The sequence below is a fragment of the Poecile atricapillus genome, chromosome Z, assembly GCF_030490865.1.
Source record: "Poecile atricapillus isolate bPoeAtr1 chromosome Z, bPoeAtr1.hap1, whole genome shotgun sequence".
NCBI classification, from domain to species: domain Eukaryota; kingdom Metazoa; phylum Chordata; class Aves; order Passeriformes; family Paridae; genus Poecile; species Poecile atricapillus.
Genome location: NC_081289.1, coordinates 125,444,200 through 125,467,114, shown reverse-complemented (window position 1 = coordinate 125,467,114; position 22,915 = coordinate 125,444,200). Strand labels below are relative to the sequence as shown.

The following is a 22,915-nucleotide window of genomic DNA, read 5'->3' as shown; positions in this document are numbered from 1 at the left end:
GCAGTATACATTTTTTAATGTTTTCTCTTGTCCTCTTTCAAGGTATCAGGATTCCTTGACCAGCAGGATTGTGAAGCACAGAAAGGATCCCTACGTTTTGCATAGCTCTGGATTCCATTCCAGGGAATAAGAAACCACAAATTAAGATAAGTATATTAAGAATTACTTTATTAGGTCTTCATCTATTTCACATGTTTCTCTATAGCTTTATCTGTGTGACTTTAAAAATGTTTTCCCTAACTATAATCTAGCCTATCATCACAATTTTAGATAGATTTGATTATTTTTCAAAAAGAACCAAAAGCAAAGCAAATATTTTGCTAATTGATGGATATTCTATATAGACTTTACATTTCTTATAGGAGTATGATAAGACCCACAAATCAAATATAAACCATTATCTTCAAGTAAAAGAGTATGAGATGCCATTTTCTTACAATTTACCTTGAAATAGGAAAAGATTTTCAACAATGTGCTGAATTAAAACTCAGGCTGTATTCTCAATAGGACAATAATGCACAAAAATATAATCTCTATAAAGTAAAAATACTCTGCTTGGTGGCTATTGTAGTGCCTAGTGTTAACAAAGTTTATCCAACAATTAATCCTACACTGAAGGATGAAAGGCCAGTGTTGCCCATTGGGCTTCTCCTGATATAAAGCTGTTCAAATGTGCAAATTACTTAGAAACTAAAAAAAAATAAAAGGGGGGGTGGAGGGTGGGGTGGGGGCTGTGGGAGTGGGGGAAACAAACAAAACAAAACAAAACCAGCAAACAACAGACAAAAACCCAAACAAAACCAAACCAAAGAAACCCCAACAGGTAATGGCAAACATGATTTTCCTTCTGTGCTCAGTATCAAGTCTCAAAAGTTCTACCCAACAATTCTTGTTTCTTCATTTTTTTCTCCTAATGGTCCTAAGACACTTTACTCCAGAACAGATGACCAAATAATAGCTATGCAGGTCTTGGAGATGATCTCACATAATGGAGCAGACTAAAGGGCTGTAGAACCAGGTTTGCAGCCTGGGCTAATGCCTTGGGTAGTCATTAGTGCACTCCTGAATGTAACTTCTTGTATTGAAGAAGTATTTTGGTAGAGAAAGAAACTCTTTCTCTACACAGGAATGACAACAAGGCCATCCCTTCCCCTAGGCAGTTATATCAACACAATTGGAATGGAAATGACATGTTCCTGGTGTGGTTATTGGAATACATGACTGTTGCCGCTGGTGCTGAATAGATCACACGGACACAGCTCGAGGTGTGGTGAAAGGAAGAAAAAGTTTATTTTTCCTCCCAGGATTTATAGGTTTCTGACCACGGCCAGGTATTGGATGGTCAGGATAACACTTTCTCACTGCACTGGCCATGAGAGATGTCCATCCCAAGACATGTAACAGAAAGAATGTATACCTATCTCTATGTTTACGGTTACTGTCCTGGGAAAGTCTTAGAAAACCATGTCAGCAAGCTCAGAAGCTGAGTTTTCAGGGCTACACATGACCTCTTGTTAGAGGTTCTCATAGAGTACCTGTGAGCTGGATATAGTCTCCATTGTCCTGGGCATGAAAACAGAATGTGCCACTGTGCATGCACCAAACGCTGCAGCCCTGCTGGGTGCCTCAGTGTTCAATGACCCACTGCACAGACCTTCAATGCAGTCTTCCCAAGACACAATCAATGCCTCACAACAGCAAAGACACTCTCTGGTTCATGCCTTTACTGTGTTATTTTGGCAGTGATCCTTGAACTCCTACCATAGACTTAAGGGGCAATTCCAGCAAAAGGCATTTAATATACAGCCTGCCTTGGAATTAACTACGGCATCAGCCTGTCATGAGTCCCAAAGCCACAGCACAATTCATCCTCTCCAGCCTTCTACAGTCCAGCTACCCATGATAGACAAACATTATCTATAAGATAATCAATAGAGTACAGTACAGCTGAATGGCTCTAAATATAGTCTTGTAGTCAGCAGTAAATTTTTCCTCGTTCCATTTGCTGCAACATGAGCCATACGGTCCTTTTCATTTCTTACCCTCAGTGCCACTTTCACGACTATTTCTCTTTATCTGTGAGATTCCATTAAATTCATGTAGTCCAACCCTACATCCTACTTAAACTGAAGCATATAAGATGAAGAAAATTTAAAACATCTCTCTCCTAGTATTTTCAACATTATTTTATGTCAGAAGTTGAGGCCTCAAATGTCTTAAACTTGTTATTTTAATCTGTATTTTATTTCTTCCATTCATCTATTTCACATGTTTCTCTATAGCTTTATCAACTATGTTTGCTAAAACATGCCTTATAAACAGCAATTCTTTATGACTGATAAATGTTGCTTTTTATAATAATCATTTTAGTCTAAATTTGAGCATCCTGTAGCACGCTATAAATTATTTGAAAATAACTGTTTGTTTCTCCTACATGTAGTCGCTGTACTGTACATGGCAGAGTAAAACAGAATTTAATTATTGGGAGCATCCTTCTTATGATGTGCTTTACTGGGTTCACACTAAGGAAGAAAAAGTAGCAATTAGCACAACATCTCATGTTGTAATCTCATGCAGTGCACTTTGGTGTCCATGAGAGCCCAGATCTTACTATTAGTTGTACATTATGCAAAACAGCTACCTGATAATATATTCTTGTCTTGACCTGTAGGGATTGTATATTAATTGAAATGCAAGAAAAATCACAGAAATTATATATCATAAATATAGGAGAAAACCTGAAATGGAGGTTTCAGTTTTCCAAATCACCTCCACAGGCAAAGAAGTGAACAGAGGCCAATTTAATTTTCCTCAGCAATCTTCCAGCCTCTCTTTCTCTCACATTGCTTTAAAATTGTTCCCTTCCTGTGTTTGAAGATTGACATTAGCATTAGCATCATTAGCAGATTGTCAGCTACGAGCACGTATCAGCTCCAGGTCAAGTCACAGTGCCACCGCAAGAGAGCAAATCCCCACCGAGGTGCAAAAGACGCCGGCGGATGGCTGCAAGTCGCCAGCTCGCTTCTCTTGGCTGCCGCGGCACAGGGGGCCGCAGGCAACCCTCCTTTCCATGGAGCCCCGCGTGATATGCAGCAATTCCCAACACCCATTCATAAGTGTACTTCATTCACTCTCCCCATTTCATGTAATGCTTCCTCCTTTCTCTTGCTGCACATTAGGACAGTCGGGGGCTGCTGAGGACACCCTGCCCACCAGGTGACGGCCGGTGGGCGCTCGCCGAGTCCTGCGATGTCACTGGCCTCGCGCTATGAAAGTACGACCTCTGGGTATCGGATTACTCCTCGGGCCAGAGGGAACGGCCATTTCAATGTGAACTGTCCCAGTTGAAAAGTTTTCGCTCATTCCCTTAACCTTAATTCCCTCCGCCTCTCTTCTCCCTGGTCACAGCTTGCCGCCAGCGCTGACCCCACCCCGCTCCATCTCTGTCACTCAGGAGACGAGAGGACGTACCGGCCTCGGGGCTCGGCGCGGCGTAGGCTGGAGCGGGCTTTGCCCCTGTCCCCGCGACAGTACGGCTGGCCTCACCGCCGCCGAGGGTCTCCCGCCGGCCGCCTGAGCGGCCCGGGCTGCTGCCGTGTGCCTCCCGAGAGCAGGGGCCGCGCTGGCGGAGCGCTTTCCGCCGCCGTTTGTCTCCCGTCTCTTCCCGTTCGCGGGAGCAGCTGCTGCTGCGCAACCCCTTCCCCGCCCGCCCGGTCTCTCCAGTGCCGTCGCCTTCTCCTCGCAGCCCCGCGCGGCGCGGCCCGGTGAGCTGAGCGGGGCCGGGGCGGCGGGAGGCGCCGCAGCCGCCCGTGGGGCCGAGGCGGGCCCGGGCCGGGGGCGCGGGGGGTGCGGGGTGAGCGCGGCGGCGCGGACACCCTCCCCGAGCCGAGGGAGCGGCCGGGCTGTCCGTGCCCGGGTGAGCCCGGCGCCCGCCTGAGGGGCAGTCCTCTGCCTTCCTCTTGCCCGGGGTTAACTCGCCGGGGCCGCCGCCTCAGCACCCGGCGCGCCCGGTTGTGCCTGGGCGGGCTCGGGGGTGTCCGGGGCAGTGGCTGCGGCAGCGCCCAGCCTGGTGTCCCGCGCTGTGCTGAGACAAGGGCACCCTATTCCTGCTTGTTTCGCTCTTCACTTCGTGCAACAGCAAATGCCTGTATGTGTAAGAGCATGAAACAGACAGCTCTGATCTTGGGATCTCTTGGATAAAACGAAGTAACACGGCCATCTGTGGTCGTCCAGTGACCCGCCAGGTCTGTTCCCTGTCAAAGCTGTTTACACACTACATATCCTGGCTGGAAGACCTGTTGACTTAAGCAGCATGCACTAGGGGGTTTAGCAAGTCAAGAAATACGTTGCAAGTACCTTTTTTTTAATTATTATTTTTTTTAATCCCTATAATTACAGAGGTTAGTCTTGCTACAAAAGAAAGTATCACACTCACTACCCTCTGACATCCACTAGTCATCACTGTTACTAACTTCCATGATACCGAAGCTGATCACGCAATGGCTGAAATGGTAGGAGAGTTCATAGACGAGAAGGAGACGCAGCGAAGCAGATGGTGTATCTTTCTGCTTCTCTTTGGCAGCCTGGAGACAGTTGTTTAAATTTTCTTTTCTGTCTCCCCATCTTAAGTGCTATTTTATTGAAAAACATTGTTGAACTAGTTTGTTGGTTTTTTTTAACGCGCTTCTTTAATCAGAAATACTTTGGAGATCAGGAACTAGACACAAGTTTTTAAATGTACCCTAATGTCTTCCCTGGTTGTTTTTCTGGCTGGTAACCTATCAGTTCCTCCTTATCTGGGAGCAGGAACTTGGGGTATGGACTCTTGTTCACTAGGACAGCTCATTTAGCTTTTCTCTTTCATCCTCTTACAAAGCTGACGCCTATTTTTTTTTAAGACTCTAAGTAACTATTGCTGAAGTTTTAGTGCCCTAGTTTCTTGCTGCAACCTAATATTGTAATTTTCATGGCTGCAGTATTCTGAAGGGGTCGCAGGTGATTTTTGAAGAAATGACATGGATAACTGCTTGTGGTGCTACACTCATTTTCCCATTTTTATATATTTGTGAATGAAGGGCAAGTTAGTTGAAATTCTAGACCAGATTTCAACAGAAATTTATGGGATTGTGTTTAGTTCTTCACTGTGAACATATAAGAATTTTTAACTGGAGTTGTACTTCATGTTTTTTAGCAATATTTTTTGAAGGCAGAAAGACCAAAATATAATACTTTATACAATTTGGATTTTATAAGAAATTTGGATATAAATAGGATTTTTTTCCCCCTTGAAAATTTATGTAACCTGTCTAGTCTCCTCATTTGGTAAAACTTCAGTGAGTTCTGCATCCAGAACTTGCATTCAGCAAGAGTAGCTGACCCATTTGAAGGTGCTCACAAAACAGCAGTGACAGTTGGAGATCAAGAAAGCATTATCTCTGAGGAAAAAGAGAAAAAAGTATTTAGTTCAAAGACAGGATTGAAGGGGAGCTAATATACATGTTTAAAGTTGTAAAATGTTCTGCACAGAAGAAAGGGAGCAATTTTGTTCTTTGCATTCACAGCAAATAAAGGAAATTACAAGAAAATTCCATTTAGGTATTAGGGGAAAAGTTAATAATAAAAGATAAAGAGACAACGAAATAGTTTGGGAAGGCTGTAAAATCTTCATTGAAGGTCTCTAAGAGACTGGACCAATGATTTCCAGGAAAGGGAACTGAAACTGGCTTGGAAAGAAAGCCTTAGGACTCTGCTACTGGTTTTACTGCGACCAAAAAAATAGAAAAGAGTTTGAAGGTCATCAGATAGAAGCCATGGAAAAATACAGACTTTTTAACACTCTGATCTGTCTGCATGCTGTTTTGGAGGCAAACATGAGCTCACACAAAGCAACTGACTTGAAAGCAGTACAGCCACAACACACATGACTTAATACTAAGACGAAAAGGCCCACTCAGGGCCTGACACTATTTTTGGAGTTCCAAATGAAAAACTTTTATCTTTATGTAGAACCTTTTTGCTGAAGGAGAACAAGATGCCTTTTAACAATTTTACATGCAAACCAAGACAAATGAAACATAGAAAAATATACCCAAAACACTAGGGTTAAACTGCGTTTAACAAAAAAAACCCACTTCCAAATCCTGTGTTCATATGCGTTTATTTGAACTTATGTTCAAAACAAAATAAAAGTGAGTGCTGATGTGATAAATGAGAAACATGATGTGCGGAGAAACCTCTGCAATATGTTAATGTTCATCTGTAGAGTTTCTTCTGTCCTTTGTAAGAATTGCAAAAGACAGATGGAGGTTTTTAATACACCTACAGGAATTTTAGTTTTTAAATACTCCTAGGCCAGAGGAATGCTTCAGCCTGCTGTACCATAATATTAAAAAGGTATCCATTTGAGTTGGATTTTTTCCATGTGTAGTTCACTATCAGCCCTCTTGGTTACGCAAAATACACCCCATGCTATGTGTGTTATTACACTTATACTATGCACTTATTTCTCTTATGTAAGTGTAATTTTAAATAAAAGATACATGCTCAACTAAGAACCTTTCAAAGGGTGTAGCTAAACTAACTAAATAAATAAAAGTACTTTTATTTTGCAGTAAAACTTGTAAGATATTATGTGGATAAGAAGGATGTTTACATCAGCTCAAATGCCAGTGATCCTTAGAGAGCTTTCGAATGACTTGAATCCTGTCTTTTAAATATAGCAAGTGCATTTATTCATCAGTTTTATATCTGATTGTTGAGAGGTCTTCGTCACCAAGTGGTTTTTGCCCTGCTTCAGTCATAAGCTTCAAATGAAGCAGCTGTTCAACAAGACATCCTTTTCTCTAAGGGGAACAGAATGTATATAGACAATATATCATCTGGATAAAAATAATACAGCATAATAAGTTTTGCAGGGTATACATCGCCTCATTTCAAGAAGATATTTGAGTAGATGAGGATATGGCTGTACCTAAAAAGAATGTCTGAGCTAAGTGCATGCGAAATGTCTTTCAGTCCATCCTGATTGATCTTAGATTGAGGCTCGTGCTGAACAGTTGTAAAATTAAATTAATTCTAGAAGTGTGTTATGAATTTTTGAAGAATTAATTAATTAGAACAGTGTGGATACTAAATGCAAAAAGCAAGCAGGGAACAGAGCCTGTGTGAAACTAAGTCACACAGGCTTCTCCCTCTGGCCTGGGAAAGCATACAATGGAATCCAAACAGTCCTTGGTAAAGGACAACAATTTGCAAGTGTTGTTTAGTCAAGAGGTGGTGTTCCATTTAACCAATGCTGGTGATGTGTTGCTTTAATGACCAATGAGAGTTTTGCCTCTCAGACCTTCTTGAACACGTGTATAGAAGAAGATTAATAATAATGAACTTTTCCCTCTTGGACAATGCAGCTAAGAGAGTCATCTCATACTGCTTCACCGTTCCTAATATAGTGCGACAGAACAGCTTTAAAGTAAGTGATATGAAGAAATTCATAACTGATAATCATTCTCTCAATACCCTGTGGTTGCCTAATGTTATAACAGCAAAGTGATAGCATCTGTGAAAATCATCAGAGAATGAATTTACTTTTTAAAAATCATTCCTAGACAGGTTTGTTATTTTATACATTCCACTTTTGAAATTTGTCTTATACAAAAAGCAGCAGCACTGTCATATGTGGGTTAGTAAAAAGTTACATAAAAATTGAAGTTCTGCTTAAGTCGAAGCATTTGAATCATTGAATTTTTATAAAAAACAAGACAGGTTACTAGTATAAGTTCTTAGTTTGCATGATCTTTTGCTTGGCTGTCCTAAGATTTGTTAATAGACCCTTAACAAAACTTCATTTTAATTGTGATATTGCAAGAAAATATTTATTGTATGCCTTAATTTCACTTTTTAAGCTGAGAGTGGATCTGATTGTTAAAAACATACACTTGAGCTCAGAGTTGTAGCAATGGGGGGCAAAGACACAGACCTCTTTGTGCATGCAAAGGAAATCACTTTAATGTAGAAGTTACCCCCCTTTTATACCTTTAGTCTCAACCAGACAAAACCAAAACATAAGAGGAGGAGGGCACCTATTGGCTGGCTCAGCTGCAGTGTGCTGTCCACAAGTCATAACTATATCTCACCCCCCAAGATAACTAAATGACTTCTAACCATCTATCCTGCAGCTGTGCCTTCACACAGGGCCCTCTGGTGAACATAAGCTTTAACAAGTTTTAACAATTATAACTCCATATCCCACAGAGTCTGCTGTATGTACACACATTTCTGCTTGTCTTGGTCAAACTGTATTTCAGACCTTTGCTTTTGTAGAAAAGTAAAAAATGTGAATGAATGAAGACCTCAGATGTAAATAAAAGGTATTATGTAACCTTTATTACACACCTCTCTGTGTGTTTCATTGTCTTTGATTAAATCAGAAAACAAGGCAGAAAAAGGAAAGGTAGAAATGGGGAAATACAAGTCTGTCTGTTTCAACAAGGCAAACTGCACTTCGGACAGCCTGTAGTGAATACCTCAAACTTTCTTTAGTGAAAACTGAAAAAATTTAAATGTTAAAATAGTTGCAGTCAGATGTTTGGACTGAAACTTTTGACACTGATTTTTAGTTTTATACTCCAGAATGCCCGTTAGTGAGCGCTGTACACTTACTTCAGCATTCTGAGTAGGCCTAACTCTATTATAGGGCTTGAGTTGCCATGTAGGTGAAATTTTTATTTTTTTTTTATGTATCTAGCACAAGGGGTAAAAACATAAGTCCTTCAAAAGAAGAGCTGGATGATCTTTGGAGAAAACATGACAAAAAGGGAAGACTTTGGAACAAGCTGGAGAAGACCAGAGAGACAATCAGGACACAACAAGACACAAAAAGAGAAAAATAGAATATTTGCCTTGTCCTTGTCTTAATTTAGGTCCTGTTTCACAAGGATGTTAATACACATCCATGAAAAATGGTCGCACCAGTAGTGCTCATCCTTTTACACAAAATAATTTAAGGGAACAAGCCTCCAGGGACATGCTGAGAAAAGAGTCTGTCATCTATAGTTTTATGTTGGCATTCATTATTCTTATGTGGCATTATATGTGTGTATGTTTATTTATTGCTTAGGATAGCAATGACTTATTCCTATGAACATATTCCAGGAAAACTGGAGTTCTCTTTTGTCCAAATATTGGACAAGTTTTTTATTTGATCGATTGGCCAGTTTTGTTTTATTTTATTTTGGTTTTAATTGTTTTGTTGCTGTTGCTTTCTAGTTCTTTGTGCAACCTAGAAATAAAACCATCTGTTTCATGTGACTGTTTAAAACATCTAGCTGTCATGCTATACAAGATCAGAGAATGTTTGGAAGTAAAGTATTAGTCTCCTCTACAGGTGGTGGGAATATTTATGGACTTCAGGGTCTCAAGACAAAAGTGGTGTTTCAACAGGTGACCAAATTGTATGTTTTGTGGTCTTTACAGGTCAGCATACAGAAGTGCAAAATCCCAAGCTGACATAATGAACAACCAAGAGGCTGGTGTTCTACATTGCTGGAGATGTAGAAAATGTATAGCAAATTCTGTTTTTCTTGCAAAATGTAATGGGAAAAAAACATCCAAAGTAAGTATAGCTTCTTTTGAGGGAGTTTGTAAGTTCTTCTGGTGCCATTTATTTTAAATTAATGAGAAATATTAGACTTAGCCTCAGTTTGTAATTAATCTCTTGTGGAGGTAAGTAGAGAGTAGTGGAGTTCTGTAGAGAGTAGTGTAGGAAGTAATTTTAGTGAAGCCAAGTTACGATAACCTTCAACAAGCCAGTGATAACTTTCATGTTCTGCAACATGCAGGCTGGTGTTCATGGACACCTGACTACTAGCCTGTATAGAGCATCACCATTTGTAATATAGAAATATATTTTGGATTTGGTTTTGATGGTTTCATAGCAGTTTTTTTTTTGTTTTTTTTTTTTAATATCTCTTAAAGGACAATTATTTGTGTATAAGGTGTATTTTAAAGACTGATTCTAATTTCCACTGTGCTAGTTAACTGTGTGTAGAATCAGAAAATTTTGCTCTTCATTTTTTAAATATGGGCCATAGTCTGTGCATAAAAATAGTTCAGAAGATTAGTCTGCCCTGAGCAGGGTTATGGCCTGCTCAGTAATTTATATTGTCTTTATTAAAGACAAACAGAAGGATAATTACAGAGAATAAAACTATGACAGAGTATTTCCTACTGTTTTATAATGGCAGCTACTAATCATAAAGACCTAGGGTCTTTCCAGATGTGTCAAAAAGGCTTACAGCCTCTTGAATCAAAGTTAAAAAGCAAATAGCAGAAAAGGTGGTGATGTTTTCATTAACGCATTAGTAATGCAACAACGTTCTTTCTGGCATTAGAGGGGTACAGCCAGTAGGTGTAAAAACAAAGTTACTTTTTAAGGTCATGATAGTATTATCCATAAACCCCATTTTAATCACTCTGCTTACAGAGCTTGAAGTTCTGGAATAATTTTCACACTTTATATTTGATGGTTCTTTTTTGTGTGGGTTGAAGTGATTTTTAGGGATGAATTCCACCTGCTTCCATGGAAAAAATGTAGTGAAAAGAAGGAGTTATCTTTGTCCAAGCTTCCCATGGTGAAGCTTTCAGTTGTGAGTGGAGGTCCACCCATCATTGTGCACATGACTGAAGCAGCTTCTTCTCCAGTTATGTAGATAGCATATAAAAAAGTGTAATTTAGCACTGTATCTAAAGAGGTTGGGAGGCAAGGACAGTACTATGATAAGAAGAGTAATGTTTTCAGTGTGTTTTCACAGGTGAATTTTAGACCTTCAGTCAAAGACATAGCTATATTATGAATGAAAAAATATAAAACAAGTTTTAAAACAAATGTTGAAATTACAAACATAGTATAAACACTAATAATTATATCCATTTTGAAGTGCAGGTAGTCTTCACAGATAGGACAAAAAATCCAGCATAGACATAATAAATTGATCCATCTGTCTTCTATCGATACTTGGAGAATTTTTCAAAGCTTCTATCTTCTGCCTGTAGTCACACTTTTAATTTTTAGCAAAATGAATTTTTTATTCCAATAACTTTATTATTTTTTCTTTAATAAAATCCACAGTTTTCCAGATTAGTTAGCTAATTGCTTTTATTTTAGTATCAATTAGTGAAACGCTACAGGTTTTTAGATTTTTTTTCTCTTCAGTTGATCATATTATTGCAGTAAAAACTCTAAAGGTACTGAGATTACCTGGTTACTCTGTTATTTATTCTAAAAAGCACTAGAAAATGAATTCCACTTGTTGCATTTGTGCATTGCTGATTACAGTCTTCATGTAAACTATATTTTTCTGTCTTTACTGAAAAATTATGCCAGCTTACACTGATTCTAAAATCAATTTCCAAATATTCTTAGAAGGCCTGCAACTGCATACTTTCTGTTCTTTTAAACAAAACAAAAACACCTCCAGACACCTACATTTCCTCAGTGGAGTTTGCCCAATGTTCTTAGATACAGAAATAGAGATCTATTGACAGTATCTACCTGGTTTTTAGCTTAAAAAAGCATATCATATTTGAAGTTTATAATTTTTTAATGTTTACTGATTTTGGGGAGCTGACTTCTGGCTATATTTGAAGAAAAAAAAAGCTTACATAAATTTTGAGTACCAATACAATTGTTTTATTAGCAGATATCACAACCTTCAGCTGCTGCTCAGAATTCTTGCAATGTATGGCATGTAAGCTTAGAAGCCATTCCAGAGTGGGTGAAATGTGTCATTGAAAAGGTAGATATTTTTTTTTTCTTGCATCTTTATTATTCAACATGTAAAATAATTAAGGGGACAAATTTCAAGGACACTTTTCTGGCAAGATCCATGTATTTTACAGAGACCTTTTAACTGAGGGAATTCTTCTGAGGAACTTCTATCATTACCATTTACAGATTTATTTTCCTCTCTTAAATGTTGTTTAATTTTGTTTCGTTTTTAACATATGCAGAAGTGCTACAAGTGATAAATTCTGTTTCCTGCTCTTTAACTGATGAATGTGTCTGTGGTTTTCCATAAATGTCATGGGCATCTCTCCATGTTTGTCAATGCTTGATATTATATTTATTACCTAGGCTTTGCGGTTTGCTTTGTTTTGATCATCGTATCTTGCAGTACTAACATGTAGGTTGACAGTGACAACAGAAGCATATTTCCCCATAAAAGTGGATTGGAGGTTTGTTAAGAGATCAGTTTTTGGAATGTGTTTTATATTTAAGTCTTTTATACTTAAACATAAGTATATTTAAGACATATGTACATTTCTATATGCTAAGACATATGCTCTTATGTCATACATATAGAAAGTAGATACCTTCCTGAAAATTCAAAGGTCTGATGACAAGCCCGTGTCACAGCTTTTTTGAGTTTTAACTGCACATTTGAAATTACAAACCAGCTCATAAATTTCTTGTTGTACTGACTTCTTCTGTTGGTGTTTTCTTAAAGTTGTTTTAGATCTAGAAATTAATGTTGGGGCTTAGATACTAATAAGCAGAAGCTGTACTTTTTGCAGCACAGATTTTCTTTTAAGAATCTTTGATTTTAATAAGTAAATGATATTTGCATTTCTTTTTCCTTAGACTTCAGTGTAAAATTTTACTATATTTTAAGTAATTTCTGCCCTAAGCAAACCCATGAAGATGATGCATAAAGAGAAAAAAATTGTTATGACTGTAGAACTAAGCATTGAAAAATTTTAAAAACTTCATTTTCCTTCTTTGTATTGCTCTTTCTGGGTTTTTTGTTAAAAATTAATTAAACTTTTTAAAATTAGTTGTCTCTTCTACTTCAATGAACATAACAGAATAGTTATGTTCAGAAACACTAATCTTGGAGGTGTGTTTGAAAATTACAGCTCATGAGTTATTTCCTCACTTTGCAATATTGCCTAATCATGACTCTTTAATAATAAGGAGGCAGGTTTTTACAGTTTTTTTGCCTCTTAAATTATTTCAGTATAATTGGATTCAATATTGATAGTAATATTCTTTTCACCTTTAGCTCTTAAATTATTCTTTTGGACCTTTAGCTTCTGCATTTATAAACCTGGAGGGTCAAATTGGGGACCAAGGAAATACAAAGCCTGTGGACTGCTTGACACATTTGCTTAAGGTTGCAGAGGAGCAGTTCTCCTCTGGTGAGAAAGGCAGACAATGCAATTTACTGTGTGCACCTTTGACATCATTGTGTTCATTGTATCACATTATCCTTGGAACTCTTGCCTCATTCACTTTGTCTCCTCTGGCAAGATCCTGTGTTTTTATGGCTAAATGTGGGGGGGTGGGGGGTGTTAAACAATTCTGATTTATCTCCAGATCCTCCTGGGCTCTGAATAATTTTGCGATCATGTGTTATTTTCTCCTGTATGACTCCTGAATCAAAGGCTAAATCATTTTACATAAGTGCAAAATCTATTTGTAGGCTGTAAAAACCCACTGCTTCCCAGCCAGTTCTTTTTTGCCATCTGTCCCTGTTCTTAACCAATCTCCTTGGATTTCATGTACATATTAGTATATAGATAATCTTCAATAATTACAAATATGTAGCTAGTGCTGCTGGTGACCTTTATTGACCTGGATTTTCTTTTACCCATCACTTATCCCTTGTTTTGGTTTCTTTTTCCAGCCATTTCCGTTTTTTCCTCTTTATGCAGTCCATCACTAAATCTGTGTACCCTCAGCTCCCTTTCAGATCTTGCTGATTTTCCCCCTACCACCTCCTCCACTAGTAGGCTGTTACATCTTTTACTGAGTCAGTGCTTCCACACTCCATTGCCAAACTCATGCTAAATCAGTCCCAGGCTCCTTGGTACCACACCTCATCTCCCAGTCTCTGTGCACATGGAACCTAGAGATGTCCTTTTTCCTCCATACTGTGTCTTGCACATCCATTTTTTCCAGGCTTCTAGCCTTCTTAATTTTCGTGAATTGCTCTGCTTCTCCATTTGAAGATTCAGGATGCTATTCTACACTAGAGAGACCCAATAAAGTCACTGGAAAGTGCTTTTCCCCTAATTTTAGTGTCTAGACCCCGGCATCTGGGAAATGGAGTGTGGGAGACTTAAGAGTAAGTCTCAGAACAAGCGTAATTCTTCTTTGGGTATGGCCTGTGTACACACTGGTCAGCCTTATAAACTGAGAGGGATTGTGCATGTTTACAGAATTCTCAAGAATTTGAAAGGCTTTGGTTATATGTAAACTGCTATTTTTTCTCCAAGCTACAAACCTTTCCAGATTGAAATAGTTTCTCATTGGTGCAATGAAAGATATATCTTTAGTATTTTGTGTAATTTTGAGGTTTTAACCCACAAGGCAGGAGTAAGTTTCTCAAATAAATGTTTCCAGAACTTCTAGCATTGTATGTGTGTGGTTTTTCCACACAAGTTACTGGAGTTTTTTTATGAAACTGCTAAATTGTTTTTTCTGACATTTTCTGTAGCTTTCAATAGGGCAAGCATCAGTTATGGACATACCTTTCCAAATCACCTTGGAGAACATTTGTAACTGAAAACAATGCTTAAACTAGAAATGTCCTGCAGCTTCGTGGTTCTTTAGATACTCAAGTTAGTAAAGTATGACTGGAGTTGATAATGTTTTTCTCACCTGGGCTTTGGTCCTACAAACACTTGCATAATTTTAGTCCTCAACAGTGCTGCTGACAGATTATTATAATTTCTGAAAATACTAATAATTGTCTAAATATGTAGGAGGACTAAGAGTTGTATTATTATGTAGGCATTTATAGATCTTTTATATGTATTTCCTTTTGAAAAAGTGCCTTCAGGGTTGAAAAGAAATTCATAGAATTATAAATAATGAAAATAACTGTCTCCTTATATATAGAGTATTAAGGATTTGTCATGGTATCTACACAGAGATTATGTTGTTATGCTACATACACCAAAATAAAAATACCATTTTAAGCTTTTGTGGAGTAATCAAAGTGAAAAGCCATATTCTTTTCATAAGAAATCTCCTTCCACTGTACTTAGTATGCAACAAATGTATCAGCACTCAGAACACTCAGCTGAAAAGCTGTGCTTGCCAGTTCCAGATTAACTTGGGAAATTGATTTCACTGCTTTAAAGACCTAATGTTTTCATTAGTATTGCAGTATTATGCTATCTGTCAATAAATTTTAAACATGTCTACATTTTACAATGTGTGTTTTAGTTTTCTCAGAATTAGTTATCACTGTAGCAAGCAGAGATTTGACCAGAACATTATTTATCGTGGATTTGCTTTCTCCTGTGAAGTGTCTTTTATTGTGTTTGAAAAACAAGAAGAAAGTCTTCCTACTAAGGGAGAAAATAACTCCAGTAATTATTTACTGCTCTTTTATTTTCGGTGAACATGTTGTGTAGTTTTTGGTTTTTTTTTCTCTTTTTGTTAATAGGCACAGTGGACAATTGGAAAACTGCACTGTCCATTCTGTGAGGCCTGCTTAGGGGGCTTTGTTTGCAACAAAGAATGTTCCTGCGGACAGCTAGTAAATAGACATTTCTGCAAAAGTTGGACTGAGCATCAGCCACCTTTGTCTGTTAAATTGTCAAAATCATCAGAAAAACATTTGCTTCTCAAAATTCAGTCCGGTTTTGACAAGGATAACTGCCATGAAGTGGTAACTGCAACTTTAGAAATCAAAAATCAAGGACTTTCCTACAGAGTTGGAAGTAGTAATGATGCTGGCAGATTAACAGAAGCACTTTGTCTAGAAGTAAGAGCTCCCAGATATGAGATGGAAAGTAAAAAACTTCCCTTAAAGGCATTAAAGCAAAAAAGAAATCTCCCTTCTTCCTGTCCTGTAAAAGATGCATGCACTGCAAAACCTTTTCACAGAAGATCACGTAGCTTGGATTTAAATACTGGAGAAAGACTTGTTTTGTCACCTGTGTTATATGAAACTTGCAGCATGGGAATACTTTACTGTGGCCAAAATGAAAATCCACCCGCTTCCATACAAGGGAGCTTTCAATTAGGGTCCAATAGGAAAGATGGTAGTTCTTTTCAGGATCTGTATAGTTCCAGTGCTGACATACTACAAAACCCATTTCAAGTTACTTCCGTTACCACATTACTACACAGAGAAACAGAAAGTGAGTGTGATTTTGAAGTTACCGGACAATCTTCTGGGAGTGTCATTGCTGATGGGTCACCATTTATGATGAATCTTTCCTCGCCTACAAGGGCTGTAGAAGACAAGCGGTACATCACACCTGGTGTTCTTGTGCAGCCTATGAGTATTTCCTTCAATCAAAAGCTGAGTAAGAGAGAAAGAGACAAGTCAAAAAGCATGAGGAGAAAACAGAGAAGGAGAGAGCAATGTCTACAGAAGCAAGTAAGTGTTTAAAATTATTTATGCTGGTTTTTTGGTAAAGTTTGACTTACTTTTAGAAATCATTCTGACTTTTTTTTCATGTTGTCTTTTAATACTGGTTTAATGTGGAACTGTCTAGAGTCAGGTATCAGGCAAGCAAAGATATATGACCCCTTCCTATGTGTAGATTTTTTCTAATTTCATCATATCCAGTTTTCTTTCTGTGCAAAATCAAAACATGATGGGTTTTCTTTGGCGTTCTTATTATTTTGTGATGTAATAGTAAATTTGAAGTGGGGAAAAACATAGTGAAATTTCATCAGTGGGATTAAAGAAAAACTAAATATTTGAATCTTCTAAATGAGAAAACCCTACCATGTCAGAATTTTCTAACTTTAAACTAATGGCCTTTTGAGTTAACTTTGCAGTTAAGAATGTTTTAAATGCTTTTATTATTTGTTATGGGACAAATATTTTTCTTTGAGTAAACAGTTGGCAACTGCTATTTAAAATATTAGTCTTTAGTAGATAAATACTTTGTAATCTAACACAAAATTTTACATATTCTTATCAACTGTACTGTAATGGTTTCCTTCTTTAAACCGTCTAGAGCTGAATAGAATTAAAGGCCATAGGCAGTCACAGCTTTTGGTGGAAGGCTGGGAAGAAAAGTTATAAAATGACTAACACAGTTTTGGTTTGCTCTCAAATTTAGTAGAATGACTAATGATAATATGCCTTTGAAAGAAAATTTCTCATCATAAATTTCCTGCAGTGAAACAACTGTGTGGTAATCAAAAACAAACATACTAACTAATAAGAGAAGTTGTATCTACTCAAGCAATTTATTCCTGCTTTGGGTAGGTTTGTCATTGTGAATTCAAGACTTAAGAGAGATACTTAGAGGGTGTCTCCCTCAATTGTATTTGAGACCTAGCTTGAAAATGTAATTGGTCTGGGAAATATTATGAGTCTTCTCAGTATAGTATGCATATATTATTTCTTCTTTGGGAAGGGTTTATGTTTTGCTTTAAGAATTAAACTGGTATTGAGACCTTTTGAAAACTTCTTGTAAAATGCATCTCTAAAGCTAAGAGTCTGGATGTCTTCATATAAAATACTTGTTTTCTAATAAGTCTATAAAAATTCTTAGCTGTCTAGATCTCTAAAATGGCTTTAAAAATTCCAGATCCATTGTTTTGGTAAGTGAAATGATGATGTACAAGCACAATGTATATGAGCATTTTCACCATCATGTCACTTAGAGTCTCTCCAGACACTTTAATCTTTAGATGTTACTTGCAAGAATAAACCATTGTACAGATTTTCTGAATTTTTGATAGCTAAGAAGGATACTTTCAGACCTTTTTCTAGTTAAAACCTGCTTAACCAATTCCTACATTTTTTTAGTTACATTTGTCAAGATCCAATTATTGGAGAGATGCCTCTACCCAAATTAAGGTGTAAACAAGACCATATGCTGAAGGCAATAGTATGGATTTCATTTAACAGTAAATGGGAGATACAAAGAAATAGAAAAGGAGAGGAGGGGAGTGAAAAAGACTGAGAGAGGCAGATTAAGTAAAAAGTTATCACCAGCTGTGGTTCTAGGTGTTTAGTCATTGGTCCTCTTCTGGTCTACTCAGTAGTGGGGGTCAAAGGTCACTCAAAACTTCTCCCCATCAGTACACTTTAGCAAACAAAGGAATCAATGCTCATTGGATACACAGTTCTCCTGTTCTCTTGGTTAAATGATGTGCTTGTTTCCAATGCTGATTAGTCCCATGCTCAGTCTTCCTCTTCTTTTGAGTCAGTGGGCCATGGCATCCTTCTTCAGAGCTGGACCCAGTCAGAGCTGATGCTCATCACAGTTGCTGAGCTGGCTCTCCTGGATTCCTTGTATTCATTATCAGTGCTTCCCCAGCTTGTCTACCTCTTCCTAGTCTGAGATTATTGCACCATAATACCACCTTTCTCTTATCTCTAGTTACTGCTGTGTGGCTTCATTTACTGTCCAGATTTCCTGGAATTCACAAAGGCATATCCAGCAGTGGCAGGGTGGGGGCCAGGGAGCCAGGGCAGTCACCAAGGAGCAGTTGCCTTTTGGTATGGTCTGTGATAATGAGCAAAATCTTTTGGTGAGCTTAACTGTCTTTGAGGCAATTTTGATCTTTAAGTCTCTTACAATACTGTATAGAAAATTATAAACAGTTTATAAATCTGTTAGTTCTCATCAGTAAACATACAGTTTACAAAATGCAAAAATTCAAAATTAGTGTGTAAACTAAGTGGTCGGTTTCAGGTAGCAGCTTTCAGAAGAAGATACTTTGATTTGGATTGATTATTTTTTCTTTGGTGAGAGTTTGCAAGCATGGCATGGAATATTTAAATGGGTCTACTTCTTAGACTATGTCAAGATGCACATGTGGCTAGTACAGCTGTGTTTCCCAGTGCTGAGGTATCTTTCCAGGAGAATGTTAGTCTATAAGGTCACATCCTGTGTGCAGCCTGACATGTAAATGGGAATGGTCCTCTGCCATGCACTCCATTTCATGGCTGCTTGCCTTTCATGTCAGTCTGGTATCCTTCTGGGTTTTTTTTACAAGTTTTACTTTTCATTCCTTTTCTTTGGTATTCTAACAATCCTTGTAAAAATGTGGATTTTGTCACTCTGGTGCTTCCAGTAGAAAGCTGATCTGTGGTGCTTTGTAACCGTGATTTCTAACATACCATATATGCTTAAGCAATCAGTAAAACTTCACAAACAACAAAAAAAACCAAAACATAAATCTCTGGGAGATTTTTGGGCAGGATTGAGTGAAGGAGTTTTAAGGAATGGCAGTGAGAAGTATATTTAAGTACACTTTTAAGAATTGCTTCAGTGCAGCAGACCCTGATATGAGGTAAATATTTTCAAAGGTGTCTCAAAAGTACTGAGTATATCACTTTTATCTTTAATTAAAGCTTTTCTAAAGAGCAGTCTGAGATAACAAACCTTTTCAGACTTTGGAATTTCTTTGTAAATCCAAGGGCTGCTTTACCAATTTTGTTTTGTAATGTGATAAATATCTGTCAAAGGTTTTCTTCTGTCTTGCAGAAAAGCCAGATTCAACCATAAACATTGTGTGATGGCAGAATGCACTATTATTAAATTGAAGTATATAAAACTTAAATTGTAAATAAGAGCAATTCTGTGAGCTCCTGACCTGTGCTTCCTCCAGAGGCTTGCATGATGCAGGTTCTGAGGTGTAGGTGCAGGTCTGAACTAGCTAGCTAACAGTAGAGGGACCCAGCTTCCTCTGTTCAGCAAAGGACAGCCCTTTCATTCCTGTGCAGGGGCTGCTTGCATTTTTTGTGTTTGTATGTGCACATCTGTGTTCATGGGGGACTTCTAGGCTTCTGTTAGGGTATGATTATATTGTTAGCATGTGTTAATTATGTAAATTGTTAGGGTGTGATAATAGCTGCTTAAGTCTAGGAGTTGCCAGTATTAGTAATGATTCTTGTAGTTAAGCAGATGAAGTATTTCTTTTATAAATTCCATTTTGTGTGTATCTTATATGTTTACATTGTTTGCTAATGAGGAAGCTTGTATTAGTTTTCTGGAAGATCTCAGAAAAATACCATTTGTGACATCTCCAGCTGTATTGCTTTTTTTCTCACAACCATTTTACATAGAGTAAGGTTCTGTAGCCAGCTTCAATACTGAAGTATCCTCTTGGAAAGGATCCTGATTTGTAGGGAAGAATACTGGCAGTTTTGCTTCATTTCTTAATGACACTTCACTGGTTCTTTTATATCTTTTTGAAAACAGCAGCGTTTTGTCTGAAAAAGATGTCTAGTGGTCAGTTTCCAAGAAGTCAGTTTGCTTTTCATGCTCCCAATGATAATCTGAACTCTGGATAAACAGGTGGGTGAGATACAGCGTTGTTTATCCACACTGTCAGGTGGTGTTATCTTGCTGGCACCACAGCCTTGAGTTTTCAAGTTCATAACCTTCTAGCAGCTGACAGTCTTGTAGTGAAAGTGCTAGGCTTTCAAGGTTTAACTTGTGACCCAAGTTAGCTTCATCATACAAATCTCTTTTTCATGAGCATGTTTGTTTACAGTTCTTTTTCTTGCATGGTCATGTTTTTATTGAAATTGTAAATCCTTTATGTGTTTTGTTGTGCATTTATGTACTCAGATTTCATTCATTCTTTCTGTGATGATACTCATAACAAGATTTATTCTCAGGTTGCTTATGGATCTCTCAGCTGGCTGCTGGGGGTGCTAAAAACATTATTTAGAGTTGGCACCAAAGCAAAGCAGGATGAGAATGAAGTGAAATGAAACCACAGCTAGAGTAGGCAAGCACTACTTACAAAGTTTCAGTTAAGACCTTTGTTAGGGAAATATGAAGTCCTGGAGAAGTTACTTAAAATAAGGGAAGAGGATATACAGAGAAAAAGGGGAAGCTCTTATGTTTAAATTCTTTCACTGAGTGTAAAATTAAGTTAATGTTGGTGGTTTCTTTTTATTTACCCCAGAATGCATTTGTGGTCAGTTTTGCGTGTTTGGTAACACATTTTTGTACCTTCACTCTCTTCACTGAGCTGCAACTTCATGCCACATCTAAAGTACTTTATGTGGTGCCTTTTATGCATGTAAGATACATTTACTATATTCTGTTTGTTATGTTTAAAACCAATTCTGTGCAACGCCAAGCCTTGCATTTTTTTTTAACAGACCTCTGAGAAGTTTCTCCTAACTGTTTTAGTCTGCAGTGCCAACCCCAGTGTGATTCCATGCATGTACTGCGCCGAATCATGTCTTGGGTTTCCATTTCTCAGGACCTCTGCTATTGTTAGCAGCTCTGCATATCTTTACCCTACATCATTATACTAGTAATGCAACTATCTCTTTATACATGGACTAACTACTGTTAGTTGTTGTACCACAGAAAGATAAGTGTAACAGATTAGCTGCAGACATCTGGTTAATTAGAGAAATTGCTGTCACAGCTAAACAAAGTAAAACCAAGCAGCAGGCAAGGCAAGGGGAATCAGTCATAGCAAGCATGGCTATCCTCAGCCTTGATGCCTTTCAAGTTCAGTGCTGAGCTAGTGGCTGTTCCTATAGCAGCGATGCAGCATTTCAGGGCTGTGTGGGTACATGAAGCACTGTCTTTTTTAACTTCTTGATAAAAGGAGGGAGAAATTTTGGGCGTGCATTGCTGCTGAGCCAAAGTTTCTCTTTGCTTTAGCTCTGGTTGTAACTTGTTGCTACATGGTGACCTTTGTTATTAGCACATTCATTCTGTCACTGATCATAACTGGATTAAGAAGAAGGTATTAAGAATGATGCATTCATGCCCAAATGCATGACATACCTTTGTAAAACTACTGTTGTGATTTCTGTGGAAATTGTATCTGAGTAAAATAGAATATAAAAGCTACTGTTTTCAGAGGTGCACTTGAATCTCCTGTTGCAAGCATTTAAATGTCAACATTTTAGAGTTTTAATTACTTTCAGCTGCAGTCTTTTTATGCCATTATTTGTGATTACAGTTTTTGAGGGTATTTTCTGACCTGACCTCTTCTGCTGTTTGACATGTCTTATACACAGTTTGGTGTTAATAATAACAAGTGGAATAGATAGTTCAGCAAATTTTCAGGAAGAACCTTTGCATGCAATTTGTTATGAGTTGTGTTGTAAACAAGTTGGCACATGTGTTGGGAAGGAGGGAAAATTCCTCAGGATGCTACTGGATAAAAACAGTATATCAGGATTGTCTGAGATTATCTGTATGTGCTTCAACATATTTTATGATCATCTTGAAGCTAGATTATTTAGACTAGAATATAGTGTAGCTGCACTGTCATAGTAGCTCTAATAAAGGCCAAAATAGCTGGCTGTGCTGTGAATTTATTCCTTCATTTAAATGAAATAAATGTTATTAAGTCAGAAAGTTGTTGTCTATAAAATGCTTTTAGGTAGTATAGATAGTATAGATAGTATAGAATGATTTCAGCAGAGTGGAATTCCATGAGCTTTTCCGCATTATATGCACATCTTGCAAAAGAAGGAAGGAATCATCAGCTACTTGCTGTGCCAGGACATTGGTGGTTAGTATGCTAAGAAGAGGCAATAATGTTCATTGACATATTTATGCTTTTCCTGCATTCTTGGTAATGTGTAGTTTTTCTGAAAAGGTACTGGAAAGTCTCCAAATGCAGCCACCACTGCCTAAAGTCGTCATGTATTCATAGTGCTACAACCAAAGGGTCAATAGCCAGGGTAATGTCCCATGCCACAAATAAGATCCTGATCCATCCTCACAGGGACTGTATTTTGCTGAATGAAAGCAACAAAAAAAAGAAACAGCCCACTGAAATTAATTGCATAACTTATTGTTGACTGTCGGGGGTGGGGGGGGGAAGTGTGTTTTTTCAACAGATAACCACAGAAACTTTGCTGCTGTTCCAAGACTATATTGATTGTTATTCCAAGAAAATACTGATGATCAGCCTAGAGCCATAGATGTATGTTTTTTTTCGTTT

The 22,915-nt window shown here is 37.9% G+C and overlaps 1 protein-coding gene across 1 annotated transcript in view; it reads left to right on the top strand.

Moving 5' to 3' along the window:
- Positions 1-4,499: 4,499 nt before the first annotated feature.
- Positions 4,500-22,915, top strand: part of RNF180 (ring finger protein 180) — a 67,791-nt gene continuing 49,375 nt past the window's right edge. The window contains exons 1-3 of the mRNA XM_058825900.1: positions 4,500-4,511; positions 11,697-11,792; positions 15,453-16,394. Of these exons, the coding sequence (XP_058681883.1) occupies positions 4,500-4,511; positions 11,697-11,792; positions 15,453-16,394 (1,050 nt within the window). The remainder of the gene's footprint in view (positions 4,512-11,696; positions 11,793-15,452; positions 16,395-22,915) is intronic.